Source organism: Otolemur garnettii, unplaced genomic scaffold (assembly GCF_000181295.1).
Source record: "Otolemur garnettii isolate 467f Iridium unplaced genomic scaffold, OtoGar3 scaffold00134, whole genome shotgun sequence".
NCBI classification, from domain to species: Eukaryota; Metazoa; Chordata; class Mammalia; order Primates; family Galagidae; genus Otolemur; species Otolemur garnettii.
This window is the reverse complement of record NW_003852529.1, coordinates 4,084,504-4,100,131: the sequence shown is the minus strand read 5'-3', so window position 1 is coordinate 4,100,131 and position 15,628 is coordinate 4,084,504. Positions and strand designations below refer to the sequence as shown.

At 54.1% G+C, this 15,628-nt stretch overlaps 1 protein-coding gene across 1 annotated transcript; it reads right to left on the bottom strand.

Moving 5' to 3' along the window:
• Nucleotides 1–5,576: 5,576 nt before the first annotated feature.
• MRGPRG (MAS related GPR family member G) lies at nt 5,577–6,431 on the bottom strand. Its single transcript, XM_023518279.1, has one exon. It carries the CDS (start codon nt 6,429–6,431, stop codon nt 5,577–5,579), a length of 855 nt encoding a protein of 284 aa, XP_023374047.1.
• Nucleotides 6,432–15,628: the final 9,197 nt, after the last annotated feature.

Below are 15,628 nucleotides of genomic sequence, written 5' to 3'. Positions count from 1 at the left end.
ATGATGATGGTGGAGGTGGTGATGATGGTGATGGTGATGGTGATGATGGTGATAGTGATGATGATGGTGGTGGTGGTGGTGGAGGTGGTGATGGTGGTGGTGATAGTGATGGTGATGATGATGGTGGAGGTGGTGATGATGGTGATGGTGATGGGGAGAATGGTGATGATGGTGGTGGTGATGATGGTGACAGTGATGATGATGTTGGTGATGGTGAAGATGGTGATGAGCAGAATGGTGATGAAGAAGATGATGACAACAGAAATGAATGCCATGTCAGGCACCTGATGTGATGTGGCATTGCCAACCCTGGGCTCTACTAGAGGCCTAGTTGGTCCCCTGCTCCTCTAAGCATAGAAGCTGAAATGATATTTAACCTCTAAAGCTTGCTCTTCACACTTCATGGTTCCTGGCCAGCTCTGGCCACAGCCTACATGTAGGAAGGATCTGACATTTCCCTCTCTAATTTGGTGGGTCAGTTTATTCTGGTGTACCTCCAAAGTGTATCTCACTAATGGTGGAATTCCAGATACTGTAAGGAGCACTGGAGGTGATATTTTGGGGTGAGGAGTAGACTCATCCCCACATCTACTCCTGCAAGGCAGCCCTGTGGGTAAGTTGGCCCATGTCCCTGTGTACACACTACGCAGCCTCTAAGGGGATGGTATGAGGAGGAGGCCTTGCCGGGATGGCCTTGCTCCATCCGTGTGCTCCAGGCTCCCCACCATGTGCTGCCAGGTGTCCTCTCTCTGCCTGTCTGCAGTTTCCTGCCCCTCTCCTGCAGGGAAGCCTCTTCCAGGACATTAGCTTGGCCACAGCCCACCTGCCACCCCCTTCCCAGGAGTCTGTCACACATTTGTCTGGGTCAGGACTGAGGAGTCCATCTCTGGTAGACTGAGCCCACCAGGCTCCTTAGGGCCCGTGAGGCTGAGACACACAGGTCCTAGTCAGGATCCCAGGGGCATGTGGCCCAAACATTATGGAATTGCTGTCACCTCTGTCAGAGCAGGCCCAGGGGTGACATCCTGGCTCCTAGCCCCTGCTGGATATGGCTCTGCTGCTGCCCAGCTGACAGCCATGGGTAGGCCCCACCTGCCTGGGCCTCAGTTTCTCCATCTGCAGAGTAATGGGGTCCAGACTGGGGATGGGGGTTGAATTCTCCCCCTCAGGGCCAGGCATTCAACATGAAGGACCATTCATCACTTTCACAAAGAAACAGGTTCTCCCATCTTTCTAGAAACATGAGGCTTCTGGGTCTGTTTGACCCACTCTTACAAAATAATGGAGGCCAAAACTTCATTCACTTTCATCTTCAAACTAGAAATCAACAATGTAGTGCAGTGATGGGTGGCATGGGACTCAGGGTGATGGCAGAGGAGGGGCTGCAGGAGGAGGCATTCTTGCCCAAATTACCAGCCTCCCTCCAGCCCCCTTTTTGTTGCCAGTTGGCAGCACCAGTCAGGTCCTCCAGCCTAGAAGCTAGAAATCTGGGTGTTTATGTGAAATCTTCTAACTGTTCAGTGCTGGCAATTAATTCAAAAAGCCTTTGATCACTGTGAATGCCAGCCAAGAAACACATCTGCAGGCCCTGTTGGTTCTGCCTGTGAGTCAGCAGTTGTGACCTCTGGTCCTGAGGGTGACCCTCCAGGGTCCGCCCTTGATGATGATGCATCTGGTGATCTCTCCATCCAAACATGGTCTCTGACACCTGCCAGAGATCCCAGGTGGTCCTGAAGTATGAAGGTCCTCTGTGTGGAGAGTTGGAGGAGATGGGCCTCTTCTCAAGTCCCCGCCCTGCCCTGCGGCTGCTGATGGTGAGCAGATGTGGACAGGTGGGTCTCCGGGAAGCTCTGGCTACCAAAGTTCAGACAGTGGACTCCAGGGTGCAGCTCAAGGACAGGAAGGGAGGTCAGCTCAGGGGTCAGCCCCCACCAGGCCCAAGAGCAGATCTGGCATCCATTTATTCTGCAGACCTCAGCCCCTGCTCATGTATGGGCGCCCACAGAAGGGAGATGTGAATTCACTGGCCAGAAGAGGCACCATCTGACAAGGAGGAAAACCCAGGAAGGTGCCCAGAGACCCCTGTGCTAGGCATCAGCCTCCTCTGTCACTGGTTCCCACCACTTCACCTACACATTACAGACCCAGAGCACTTTTCATTTTTTCTGACCATGACCAACATCACCAAAGGCCTGGTTTATGCCAACTTTGTATACTGCCATCTCTGTGCAGAGAACTATCTCATTTAATCCTCACCCTGTGAAATATCTATGAACCTTGCAAACCCTGGGGACACAAATATTTTGAAACTCAGAATTGTTATAATTCTTTCCATTTTAGAAAGGGTAAGATGAGCCTTGGGTCCAGTAACAGCAGAGTAGCTGGTATCAAACCAACCCTCCTGCAAACTCTTGGACAGAATAAAAAGCAACTGTTCAAAGACACAGGAGAGTAAATACAATCAGGTAGAAACCAGAGGAGACACACAGGGATACCAGGGCAACAAACATGAACTGGGAGTGTCAAAGGTCTAAGGCCTTTGTGCACCCTCGGTACACTGTCTTTGAATTTTGTTTGTGTCTGTCCCTTCTGTAGACATTGAGCTCCCTGGGGACAGGGCTATACCTTGGTGGGTCCACATCTCAAAACCCAGGCCCAGTGCCCAGCATGAAGCTGGCTCAGTGATGTTTCTGGACTCAACATGAAGGTGTGGCCACAAGATGCTGAAAGCTGCGGCTGGACTCTGCTGTGGTAGGCCAGGACCCTCATCTCACCATCTACTCAGGCATCAGGTCAGCAGCAGGATGCAGGAGGCCAGGAAGCTTCCAGAACCCAAGACCAGCCTGATCTGACTCCATTTAGTTGCATTGTACCTTAGCCATATAACTTATTAATTAGACCATATCATTCATTCAATTGCCCATCTGTATATCACTGTCTATCCATTTCACAAATACTTGCCCAGCCCCTTTGTCCAGCCAATCCCAGGAGATGGCAGAGAACAGGCTGTTGGCCCTGTGGGCTCCTGGAGACCACCTTCCAGTGAGAGACGTGATGCTAAACAGGTAAACACATGAGTGAGTAACGAGGGACTATGTTAGCCTGAGCTGGTCGAGGTGGGAGGATGCTCCAGGCAAGGGGCCAGTGTAGGTTCTCAGACAGGGCAGGTACACGCCAGAGGAGGAGTGGAGAATAGTGCACTCCTGCCAAGAAGGCTCCAGTGTCACAGAACAGGTCAGACAGTCATAAGGACAGGCCCCAGTGACTGAGCCTGGGGGATGGTGCCAAGGGCAGGGATGCCAGAAAGCAGCATGGTAGGTGTGCCAAGGTCAGGGCAGGAGGACACCCCTGCTGAAGCAGGCAGGGGGTGCGGGTGCATCTGACCTTGAAGGCCAGGACAGGCTTGTCTTCTGCTGCAGGCAGGCTCTGACACTCCCGGCAAGGAGACCTTGCTGTGACTCCTTTTGCAGACCCAGAGTCTGAGCAGTCAGCTGACTCTCTGGAGGTCATCCAGCCAGAGAAGAGCCGACAGGGTGGGTCCCTGCACCTCCTGGGCTGGAGTCCAGGCTCTTTCTGTGTCTACCTGGACTCAGGCCAGCCCTGGCACAGCCTTGCCCCTTTTCTTGGCTGTGAGCTTCTCCAGGACCAGGGACAGGCTCACTCATCTCAGGACTCAGACTGGTGTTTCCAGAGCGCAGCAGTGGGTATCAGGGCAGAGGCCCCTACACTCCCCATCTGTCTAGACTGGGCTACTTATCACATGACCCAGACGCTGTCAGGCTGGCTGCCCACCTGTCCCTGCCAGCTCACAGATGGATGGCCCATGGGAGACCTGCAGCTATTTACTGTGGCTGGAAGGATGGGCTGCTACATAGCTCTCACTCAAAAACTGCCCCACCCCTATTCTATTTCCAGGTCTCCCAAGGTCTAGTGTGAAAAGTCACAGAACAGACAACCTTCCCTACCCCAACCCCCTGAGCCCATGCCCTTAGACTAACAACGTTCCCCACTGGAGTGTCCCCTGTCCTGAGAGGTGGTGTGGGAATGGGGGACTTGGTCAGAATTAGGTTGATCCTGGAAAAAAACAGCAAAGGAAGGAGTCTTGGGTTGGGGGCTCCAGGAAGTTCTTCTTCTTCCCCCCACCCCTGCTTTTTTTTTTTTTTTTTTGAGACAAAATCTCACTCTGTCCCCTGGGTAGAGTTCTATGGCATCATAGCTAACAGCATCCTCAAACCCTTGGGCTCAAATGATCCTCTTGCCTCAGCCTCCCGAGTAGCTGGGATTATAGGTGCCCATCACAACACCTGGCTATTTTTAGAGACAGGTTCTTGCTCTTGCTCAGGCTGTTCTCTAACTCCTGAGCTCAGGCAATCCACCCACCTTGGCCTTCCAGAGTGCTGGGATTACAGGTGTGAGCCACTGTGTCCAGCCTTTTCTTCCCACTTTTTAACATTCTTTAAAATTCCCATAACAAGCAACATGTTACTTTCCTCGTGTGAGAGGATCAACTTTACTCAACAATTCACAGGAAGCTGTAAAAGGTGCCAGGTTTTGCATAGCAACTATAAAATGTCTTTATTTTGGTGTTAAAAAAAAGGAAATTTCTGTAGGTCTTTATGGAAAAAATACATGACTGGAACGCTTTCCACCAAACACGTCTCCATCTGGGCAGAAAAAGTTTTGATGATTTATCTTTTTTAATATTTTTGGTTTGCTTGAATGTTTTAACACAGTGAAGTATGTTTTTTAATCATCATTAAACATGACTTGTACCTTGGAAGACGATTTGTACTTTGAGGTTTGTGATCACTTCCCATCCCCTGTCCCTTCTCTCTCTTTCCACAGTGACGCTGAGGGCCAGGCTGGCTAGGGGGCCTGGGAGGGCCTGGGAGGGCCTCAGGTGAGTAGAGAGCCAGGTGGGAAGGGAGGCTGGGGCCCAGGGTGCAGGCAAGAGGCCCCAAAGGGCCTGAGTAGGTGTGGGGTACCCAGGCCAAGGTCAGCACCTGTGCAGCTCTGGTGGAGCTGGGGTTGAGTCTGTGCAGAAGCAGTGCCATCTGGTGGTCCCTCTTGGTAACATCAGCCTCTAGTCTTGTTTCTTGGAGATTGGAGAGGGGTGGCTGGATGGAGGTGGTCACGAGGGTGGGGGGTGGGAGTGGGTGATGGAGGGAGGAGTGAACGGTTCAACTACCCCTCTTCAGTGAAAAGGTGAAAGGGCAGGAGGCATCCTGGATGCCCAGGAGCCTGGAACCCACCCCCCCTTCCAATGCATCCAGCCCCCCACTGGTTCTCTCATGTGGGGCACATGGGTGTGTCATGTGGGGAGGGATAGGAGTGGGGATGTGGGCTTTCTGTGGAGTGGTCCTCACCCACGTTCTAGGGGTATTCTCTTCTCCCCGACCTTGCCCACTGTCTCTCAGCCTTGTTTCTGTGCTTTCTGCAGGCTCAGCAGGGAGGGTGGTCAGGACCATGGGATTCCAGCTCTGTATCCGACTCTCTGGTCCTCAGAGCGAGAGCTAGGGGGTGGGTGAGGTGGGTGTCCTCTGGAAGGCCCTGTGGGCTTGGGGACTGGCGGCCACCTACACACGACCCAGGGGCAGGGACAGCCCCTGCGTGGCCTCTTCCCCCAGGGCCCTCTGCAGAACAGCCTGCAGAGGCTCTCTTTTCCCAGGCTTCCGGCCGGCAATGAAGTAGAAGAGAGGTTTCCAGCTGCTGTTGATGCAGGCCAGGAGGGTGGCCAGCAAGGGAAGCAAGGGCAGGATGTCAAACAGGGTCCGAAGGCTCCAGTAGATGACGAAGGGCAGGCCGCAGAAGAAGAACAGCAGCGTGGCACCCAGCGCAATGCCGTAGAAGCGGGGACGCTGGCGCCCCGAGCAGCAGGCCACCCAGATGAAGAGGACCAGACCAGCCGTGCAGGCCACACAGGCCAGGGCCAGGAGCCAGGCCACACTGGCCACATGGTACCGCAGACAAGCCAGCAGGCCTTTGCCTCTGTGCAACAGGCCACAGGCATCAGCAGGCACCAAAATGACTGGCAGGGTCAGGACCCAGCCCAGGGTGCAGAGGACCCCGGAGGTGTGTCGGGGTCGGCAACCCCAGTAGCAGCCTGGAAAGAGGTCGGAGAGGCAGCGCTCGGCGCTGAAGGTGGCCAGCAGCCAGAGCCCCACTGCAAAGCCCAGGAAGGTGAGCACGAAGTACAGCGTGTCCTGGGAGTCCAGGACAGCCTGGACGATGGAGAAGGCCACATGGCAGGCCAGGAATAGGAAGTCTGCGGCAGCCAGGTGCAGCAGGTAGATGGAGAAGGGGCCCTTCTTGCGCAGGCCAAGGTGCCAGAGCACCAGCCCATTGCCCACCAGCCCCCCCAGGCTGACAGCCAGGGTCAGGTAGAACACGACGCTAGTGAAGGTTTTCCAGAGGCCAAACAGTCCGAACATCGTGGTGGGCTCGGTGGGTGCTCCCAAAGGACCCTGCAAAGGGGGTATATACATTGGCCACAGGGGTGCAGCTCCAGGGCCGTCCTTCCAGAGTGTGACCTCACCAGCACCCAGCCCTCAGAGCTCTGGGTATGTGCCTGCGACATCAAGCCCCTGCATGGGCACCAGGCTCTCCTGGCAGGTAGACCAGGAGGCAGCAAAGAAGACTCCTGGCCCCCCTGTAGGGAGGAGGCACACTGCAGAGTCACCCAGTGTTAGGCCTGCCTCTATAGGCAAAGCAACATCTGCAGGGACCCTGGACGCAGGGGCTGCCCCCTCCTCTTCTAGCAGAGCAGGGTCCCCACCCAGAACCATGGGGTGTGCAGCCCTCTCCCACCTGTGGGTTTCCCACCCCAGGGGGTCTTTGAAGGTGTCTAGTGTTGCACCCCAAGGACACTGTCTTACAATAGGCACAAGTTTCAGGTGGCTTCAGGAGGAGGGACAATGTCAGGTGGGGGCATGGGAAGGCAAAGGAGACACCAGCCTCCCAGTCCCGCCCCCCCAGCCTGGCAGGGGACACCAGGGCTCACACTGCAGGCAGGCAGTGCAATGGATGCTGTTCTGAAGCCTTGAATCAGGGCAGGGGACTTTGGTGATGGGTTACAGAGCCACCAACACAGAGAAGAAGTAGACATAGAGTTTGCTCCTGGCCTCAAGGAGTGAGAGGCCATGAGTCCTGGGGGACGTTCTGCAGAGCCAGAGGGACTGGCCAGAGGGACTAGCTGGGCCGTGGCTACACGGAGTCTCAGGGCCGTCCCCCCTCTGGCCATCTCTGTTCTCAGCTCTGACACGCAGCTGAGGGGCATCAGGGCCCCAGCTGTGTAGGGTACAGACAGGAGACAATGGGAGAGAGAGGGAAAGACAGAGAGAGATACAGAGAGAGGTAGGGAGAGGGAGAGAGAGAGATGGAGAGATGCAGGGAAAGACAGAGAGACAGAGACAGAGATATAAAGAGAGGTAGGGAGAGGGAGAGATAGAGAGATATACAAGGAAAGAGAGACAGAAGCAGGGAGAGGGAGAGAGATGGAGAGATACAAGGAAAGGCACAGAGACAAAGAGGCAGAGAGGCAAAAACAGAGAGACAAACAAAGAGAGAAAGATACAGAGGAGGGGAGGGATACAGAGAGAGAGACAGAGGAGGGGAGGGAGACAGAGAGAGAGAGGAGGGGAGGGATACAGAGAGAGAGACAGAGGAGGGGAGGGATACAGAGAGAGAGTGAGGAGGGGAGGGATACAGAGAGAGAGAGACAGAGGAGGGAGGGGAGGGAGACAGAGAGAGAGAGGAGGGGAGGGATACAGAGAGAGAGAGAGGAGGGGAGGGATACAGAGAGAGAGAGAGAAGGGGAGGGATACAGAGAGAGAGACAGAGAGATACAGAGAGAGAGACAGAGAGATACAGAGAGAGAGAGAGGAGGGGAGGGATACAGAGAGAGAGAGAGATACAGACAGATACAGAGAGACAGGCAGGGACACGGAGAGAGATAGAAAGAGACGGGTGGAGGACAGCACACACCTTGCCTTCCCCTCTCCCGCCCTCCACACCGCCACAACTCCTCACCTCCACCCTAACCCTGGCCTCACCCTTCCTAAGACTTTGCTCCTTCTCAGTGAAACCTCCTGCAGCTCTCTCAGTCCACTCTGAGCCTTCCTGCCTCACTCCCCAGGATGCTCGCCTGGTGCCCTTTTTTGTGATTGTCCTTGTCCCAGTAGTGAAGTGGAGGCCACCCCTGTAGGACATGTGAGCCCAGCTGGCAGGCTGAGGTGTGGGGCCTTGGGTCCTGGGCAATGGAGACCTCAGCCTGGCTCTAATGTTTTGGTGGTGGCCTGGGTGCAAGACCCAACCACTCTGAGGCTTACTGAGGGAGCTAACTGGGCTCTCTTGGCTGCACTCCAGCCCCTGATGGTGGGGTAGGGTAAGCTGCAGAGAGGGATGGGCATGCCTGGTGTGGTACCGTCCTTGTCAGAAGGAGCACACCTGCCCAGGCCACTCCAGCAACCTCAGGCTCTAGCCCTGAACGCTTTCCCTCTCAGCCTCTGCTTCCCATCCCATCCCATATACCTTCCTTTCCCCCATCAAGTCCCTCCCAAAGGAAATTCTAACATCTATGCCCTCTGGGTGGCAGGCTAGAAGCAGGGGCTCTGCAGAGGGCAGGTGTCAGGGGCACCTTCTCACCTGCTGACCGGACTGTCTTGCTCTCCCTGCCCTTCTCTGCTCAGAGCTGAACTCAGTGCCCAGGGCTCCTCCCTGGCCCTAAATCCTCTCGTGTCCTCTGGGGCTAAGTTGGCTGGGCTAAGGCATCCCAGGCCAGTTCCCTAGAAGTGGGCGGGTGTGCTTCCCGTTCATAGGAATTGTAGAAATGAGCTAAAGCAGGGATGTTGTTAGCGTGGTCAGCCCTGCCCTTCCTTCTCTCAGGGGAAACTAAAGGCACACATGTGTCCCCCACTCTGTCTGCTGCATCACGGACTGGACCACACCTCCCAGCCCCCAGCTGGGCAGCTCCTGGTGGCCTTTTGTTTGCTGCAGGCATGGGAGGGGGCGCAGGGACTGTGGGCACAGGCCTGGCTGAAGCTCCTGGCCTGAGAGGATGACCTGGTAGTCTCTCTGTGTCTCAGTTTCCCCTCACTGGACTGACAATTTACAGACAGTTTGATGCAACAGGTGCCCAGGCCTGGGCCTGGCTCCCACAAGGAGTGGCCAGATCAATCCAGCGTTCCTCTAGGTGGTCTTCAGAGGTTACCTGCCCACCCGAGGAGCCCCCTTGCCATCCCTCTACCTGCCTTGGACCCTGGACTCTGAGCCGTCAGCAGATTCTTTGGGGTTAAGATGTTTTTCCAAGTGTTACACCCTGAGATGTCTGTAATGAGAAATTTTCTTTTTCGTAGACTGAGTTCTCTAGTTCTGGATCCACAGAGCACGGCAGCCCAACAGGCCAGAAATGATGTTGGAACGTGCTGTCTGTGCCCCTGTTTCAGAATGAGTCAGACTTTGGACACAAATCACGGCCCTGGGTGAGCACTTCCTCCATTCTGCCCGTGAGGTTCCAGGCCAGGGCTGCCCTTCTCCATCCCCCAGCTGCTGTGACACTTTGCTTTTAGTGCTCACATCTGTGATCCTAGCACTCTGGGAGGCCAAGGTGAGTAGACTGCTTGAGGTCAGGAGTTGGAGACCAGTCCAAGCAAAAGCAAGACCCTGTCTCTAAAAAACAGCGGGCCATTTGGCAGGCACCTATAGTCTCAACTACTCAGGAGGCTGAGGCAAGAGGATTGCTTGAATCCAAGAGATTGAGGTTGCTGTGAGCTATGACACCATGGCACTCTACCCAAGGCAACAAAGTGAGACTCTGTCTCAAAAAAAAAAAAAAAAGATGCAAAGTTTGTGTGGCCTACAAGGACCAAGGGAACCTGAATTTGCATGCCCCTTCCTATAGCTCTACACTGGACCTTGGTGGCCTCCTGGACCCTGTGTGCTCAACCCTCCTTCCCACCAGGCCTCTCCTCCAGTTTCCGTTAACTCGGCGCCCTGGGCCGAAAGCATCAGCAGGGACCCTCTGGGTAGCCTGGCCCACCAGGATCAGAGGTTAGGCCCAGCTTCAAGGACAGGCCCTCAAGCTGGGCGGAAGGGGCATGGTCAGGCAGTGGTCTTCCATCCCAGATCAGGTATGAGACAGCAATATGTGTAGAGGGCTTCCCTTGCTTGGGGCATTAGGGGTGAGGTGGCCTAATTTTCAGAATTACTTACTATCAGGTATTTTATTTTATTTTGAAACAGACTCTCACTTTGTTGCCCTCAGTAGGGCCCTCCCAAATAACTGAGACTACAGGCACCCGCCACAACACCCAGCTGTTTTTTTTAAGAGACTGTCTGGCTGGTCTCGAACTCCTGTTACAGGTTTGAGCCACCATGTCTGGCCTCCTATGGGGCACTTTAAACAGGTCTGGTTTTGACGCAGGTTGGTGTGAAGCTCATAAGAAGACTTTTCTACCTTGGTCAGCCTTAGGTGGTCTCAGGCAATAACCAGTGTGGTTTCTCCTCCCTCGAACTCACCCACCTTCTAGGCCATTCTAGAAGGTAGTAGTTGGCCAGTGTGGTGGCTCATGCCTATAATCCTAGCAGTCTGGAAGGCTAAGGTGGGAGGATCTCTTGAGGTCAGGAATTGGAGACCAGCCTGAGCAAGAGCAAGACCCCATCTCTACTAAAAATAGAAAAACTAATCAGGCATTGTGGTAGGTGCCTGTAGTCCCAGCTACTTGCTGAGGCAAGAGGCTTTCTTGAGCCCAGGAGTGTGAGGTTACTGCGAGCTGTGATGCCACAGCACTCTACCCAGGTTTACACGGGGAGAGACAAGGTAGTGGTTAACTGCTCAGCTCCAAGAGGAAGGGGCAGGCCACGCCTTGGAGCCACAGCCAGGCTACAAAGGGGAGCAACAGCTTGGCCAAGAGGTGGAGGGAGCCAGGGCTGTGGGCAGGATTTCTTTCTTTCAGAGGGAAGGGTCAGTCAGGCAGCCTAAGTGGGTTTAGGAAGGGCTACTTTGAATAATTTCAGAGCTTGGGAATAGGGGCTGTCTGTGGCAGACTGGTGCCTGGTCTGGGGGTGATCAGGGCAGGGAGTAGTGGCCCTGAGCATGAGAGCCCACAGAGGAGGGGGAGGGAGCTCTGCACCCCCACAGGGTGCATTTGAAAGGCAGCTCCTGAGTTCACTGCCCCTGGACTGGCTGGGCTTGGGAGGGCCATCCCTGTGGTCCAAAAGGCCCCAGAAGCCAGAGCTTCAGAACACAGAGAACAAGGCCCAGTTAACACAGGGAGCACCCCAAGCTAGCTCTGGGGTCTCCCTAGACTTAGTTAACACAGGGAGCACCCCAAGCTGGCCCCAAGGTGCCCCCTAGGCCCAGCTAACACAGGGAGCACCCCGAGCTGACCCCAGGGTGCCCCCTAGACCCAGCTAACACAGGGAACACCCCAAGCTGGCACCAGGGTGCCCCCTAAACCCAGTTAACACAGGGAGCACCCCAGGCTGGCCTCAGGGTGCCCCCTAGACCCAGCTATTATAAGGAACACCCCAAGCATGCCCCAGGGTTCCCCCTAGACCCAGCTAACACACGGAACACCCCAAGCTGGCCCCAGGGTGCTCCCAGACCCAGCTAACACAGGGAACGCCCCGAGCTGGCCCCAGGGTGCCCCCTCTGCCTCCCTCTTTCTTCCTTCCTAGGCTGGGGTCTTACATGGCAGAGAGTAAGAGGCTCCCCAGGGGCTGCCTGCTTCCTCCTGCCATGGAGAGTCCTAGGTTGGGAGAAACCAGACTCCCTAGGCTGTAAGCCCCAGGCTCTGCTGCCTCAGGGCCCTGCTCCTGCTCTGCTAACTCTGTCTTTCAAAACCTATTTCCCAGAGGTCAGTAAGGAAGTTTGTGACGTGATACGTGTTATATATACTCCAGTGGCCAGTGCAGAGAAAAGACTGGGAGTGTATTGGCTTCTGCTGCCAATGGGATCCAATAATTTTGTCAATAGAAAATAACCCAAACTCTGCAAAATAATTTAAACATGTTTATTATGAAACATGGCCTGGAGCCACACCCAAGAAGCCTTGAACATGTGATCTCACTGTGGCTGGGTACAGTTTGGTTTTACACTTTTTACAGAGACAGGAATTACATATAAAGTCATAAAGCAATACTCGGAAGACACATATTGGCCAGAACAGGCGACACATCTCTAAGCAGGGAGTCATAGGTTATAGGTTTGAAGATTCTTCAACTTGTAATTGGTTAAAGAAATGAAGTTTTGTCTAAAGGCCTGGAATGTTTTAGGTTAAGGAAATCTGTTAATCAGAGACAAACCTGGGACAAATACCCAGACTCAAGTTGACCTGCTAAGTAAATTGAGGACATGCAGGTGGTTTAAGTTTCATCTTGCACAGCCTTAGGCCAGTTAATGAGCTGCAAAGGATGTCTTCAAGAAGGGAGGGGGCCTGCTAAGGCTGTCTGACCTCCCTTCTCATGGCCAGCTACTCTGCTTTACAGTATTTCTGGTATTCCCTTGGCCAACAAGGGGTCCATTCAGTCAGTGGGGCCTTAAGATTTCATTTTAGTTCACAGAACCAAGTCCAACACTGGGGCCTTAAGCTGAGCCCCCAGGCTGGCACAGACAGAGGAGGGAATGAAGCAGGTGGGTTGTGAGAAGGGGTGTGTCAGAGATGAGGGATCAGAGGCTGTGGGAGAATGATGCAATTTCTCAAGAAAGAACAGCATGAAACTAAAGTAGACTTCATGTTTCAGGTCTGACATTTGGTTATATATTTTCCAGCTTCTGAGATAATGAAATAGCTGAAGAATGAGTGTGGTGTCCCATGATGAAGCCAAATTGGGTGGGGTAGGGTGGGCATCTTCCCACCACTGGCCCAGGCCCCCTCTCTGCTCCTTACAAACAAGCTACAGAGCCAAGACCACACTCTCCAGGGTCAGGCTGCCAGGGAGCAGGGACCTGCCTCTTCCCGGGAACTCTGTCCTGGTCAAAGTAGCCCCAGTGGGTTCTGGGGGGCCTGAGAAAGGCAGATGGGGTGGGCCCTGGCTCTGCCCTTGGGCCATATGCTTCTGTTCCCCTGGGCCAAACTGTTGCTAGAGCTGAGGTCCAGTTCTGAGCACTAGGCCTCCTCACCCTCACCCTCACCCTTACCCTCTGCCTTGGCCATCCAGCCACACACCTGCTACTACACCCTGGACCAAGAGGAGACTGGGTCAGGCTGTTTCCATGGAGACTTCAAGAGACTGTGCTCTGTGTCTCCTGGATATTCCTCTGCCCTGCCATCCTGATAAGGACAAACTTAGAGCTACCCCCAAATCCCTGGCTGCCAAGGGTCAGCTCTCTGGGAGAAGGCAAAGATCAAGAGGGTCCCCCATTGCTACTCTTATTTGGCAAAGGGATCTGGGCTGGGGAGAGGTCCAGGGATACCAGTGTGAGGCTGAGGGTACCTAAGCCAGCCCCATCCAGCAAGGAGGAGAGCCTAAGGGTGGGAGAGTGGTCTAAAGAGTCACTTTCTGGCTCTGCCATTTTGTTAGTAGATTTGAACAGTACTTAACCACTTCAGGTATCAATATTCTCATCTGAGAAATGGGAGTATTTCCCCACATTATTAAAAGGATTCCCTATGCTAATAATATCCACGGAGGAAATGCCTATGATATTAATTTGTGCTTTTCCCCCAAGTTTTTCCTTGATCTGGGTGAAATGTATGTCCAAGGGCTAAATGTAGAATTTGGGGACAGACTACCTGTCTTCCTCTTCTTTGCCCAAATGGAGTAATTGGAGTTGATAATCACATCCTAGGGGTGCAGAGCAAGGGCCACACCTGGCTCTGGCAGCAGTGGAAGGAGTATGTCCCTGCAGGGTACTGTGAGGTGCTTTTGGAGGGTGGACCTGCAGGATGCATGGGAACCAAAGTGAGGTGATGAAGGTGGGAGGAGTCTTGACCCTCATCCAGACTCAGGAGCAACAGGCTTGCCTGTGGCCATGGCCGGCCCAGACTGACGATCCCTCCACCTCCAGGCACAGAGGCCCAGAGTCCAAACTGCACTCACTCACGGAAGCCAAGGGAAACGCTTCCTGGACATCTTGGTATGTGGTTGACTCACGCTGTGCCCTCTGCCGTGCTGTGCTGGTGATAGTGAAGTTAGTGAACAATCTGCTTGGGCTGTGAAATGTTGGACAGGACTCAAAGCCCTCATACGCTTTCACTCATCCGTTCTCATCTTTTAGAGAAGAGAAAGTAAAGGCGTTGAGAGGCTCAGAGTAGCTAGGGGGCTCCAGAGCCCCTGTTCCTAAACCCTGTGGGCAGTGCCCAGGTGGGTGTCTTCTCGGAGCCCTTAGGCCTAGCACTCAGGGAAAGCTCAGCAATTTGCCATGGGCTGAACCCTGCGCTGCTTCCTTCTCCTTCAAAAGACTGTGGAGTGGGACCTGCCCAGGATCGCACAGGGCCAGCTATCCTGTGTGGGGCAGGCAGGAAGCTGTCCAGGAGAGGAAGGTCAGGGTGCTACTGGGAGATGGGGCCATGCTGGTGGGGGTGCTGCTCTAGGTGTGGGCAGGGCTGGCCTCTCCACCTTCCCAGGGTGCTGATATCTGGGGACACTAGTGTCATTCAGCTTTTCAGAAGCTCCGAGTGAGGTTTGCACTGTCCAGGCCCCAGTGTCACAGTCTTGAGAGATGGGCCAACTATCAACAGCCCCACAGACTTCTAGAAGCCCATCTCTTAGCCCCCACATTTCTTCTTCTAGAAGGAAACATTAAACATGAACAAGGCCAGGCTGGTGGCTCACACATATAATACTGACACTCTGGGAGGCCGAGTCAGGAGGATTCCTTGAGCTCAGGAGTTCAAGACCAGCCTGAACAAAAGAGAGACACATCTCTACTAAAAATAGAAAAACTATCCAGATCTCTTGGCCTGTAGTCCCAGCTACTCAGAAGACTGAGGCAAGAGGATCACTTGAGCCCAGGAGTTTGAGGTTTCTGTGAGCTGGGTTGATGCCCCAGCACTCTAGCCTGGGTGACAGAGTGAGACCCTGTCTCAAAAATAAATAAATACTACATAAATTAAATTAGAATTAAAACACAAACATAAATAGATGTCAGCATATATGTTGCTATTGGGGTGCAGGGATTTTATTCAATGTACAGCCTTGTTCTGAGATACAATGAATGGCTTTCTGAGATCCCTGCATTTTCTTGCTTAAACTTGATGACAACAAAACTGGCCACTTAACAAGAAGGCTGTGGCCACTTTGGATGGAGTTAGAGGGGGTTGTGGGAGAGGGTCAGGCTTTGGGCAACCTTTAGTTTGGGGGCCACTGTAGCCCCACAGTGGGAGCATTCTGTGCTCAGCCCTCTGGAGGGGGTAGTGTGCCTATGGTAGTGAGGAGGCTATAGGTGGAGAGGGAAGGGGAGCGAGCAGGAGTGGGTTGGGACGTGTGTCTTCGCCTGTGACCAGCCTTGCCCATCCCTTCCCCTGTCCCCTCACTGCAACTGAGCCAGGAGTGGCCATGGGCTACAGCCTGCTAAAGCAGCGGCTGTCCTATCACCGGGTCATCAGTGAAGGTGTCCGGGGCTCCTGCTGGCCCTGCTTCTGATCCTGTTCCTTCCTCAACATGGGCTGGAGCTGGGACCCAGGAC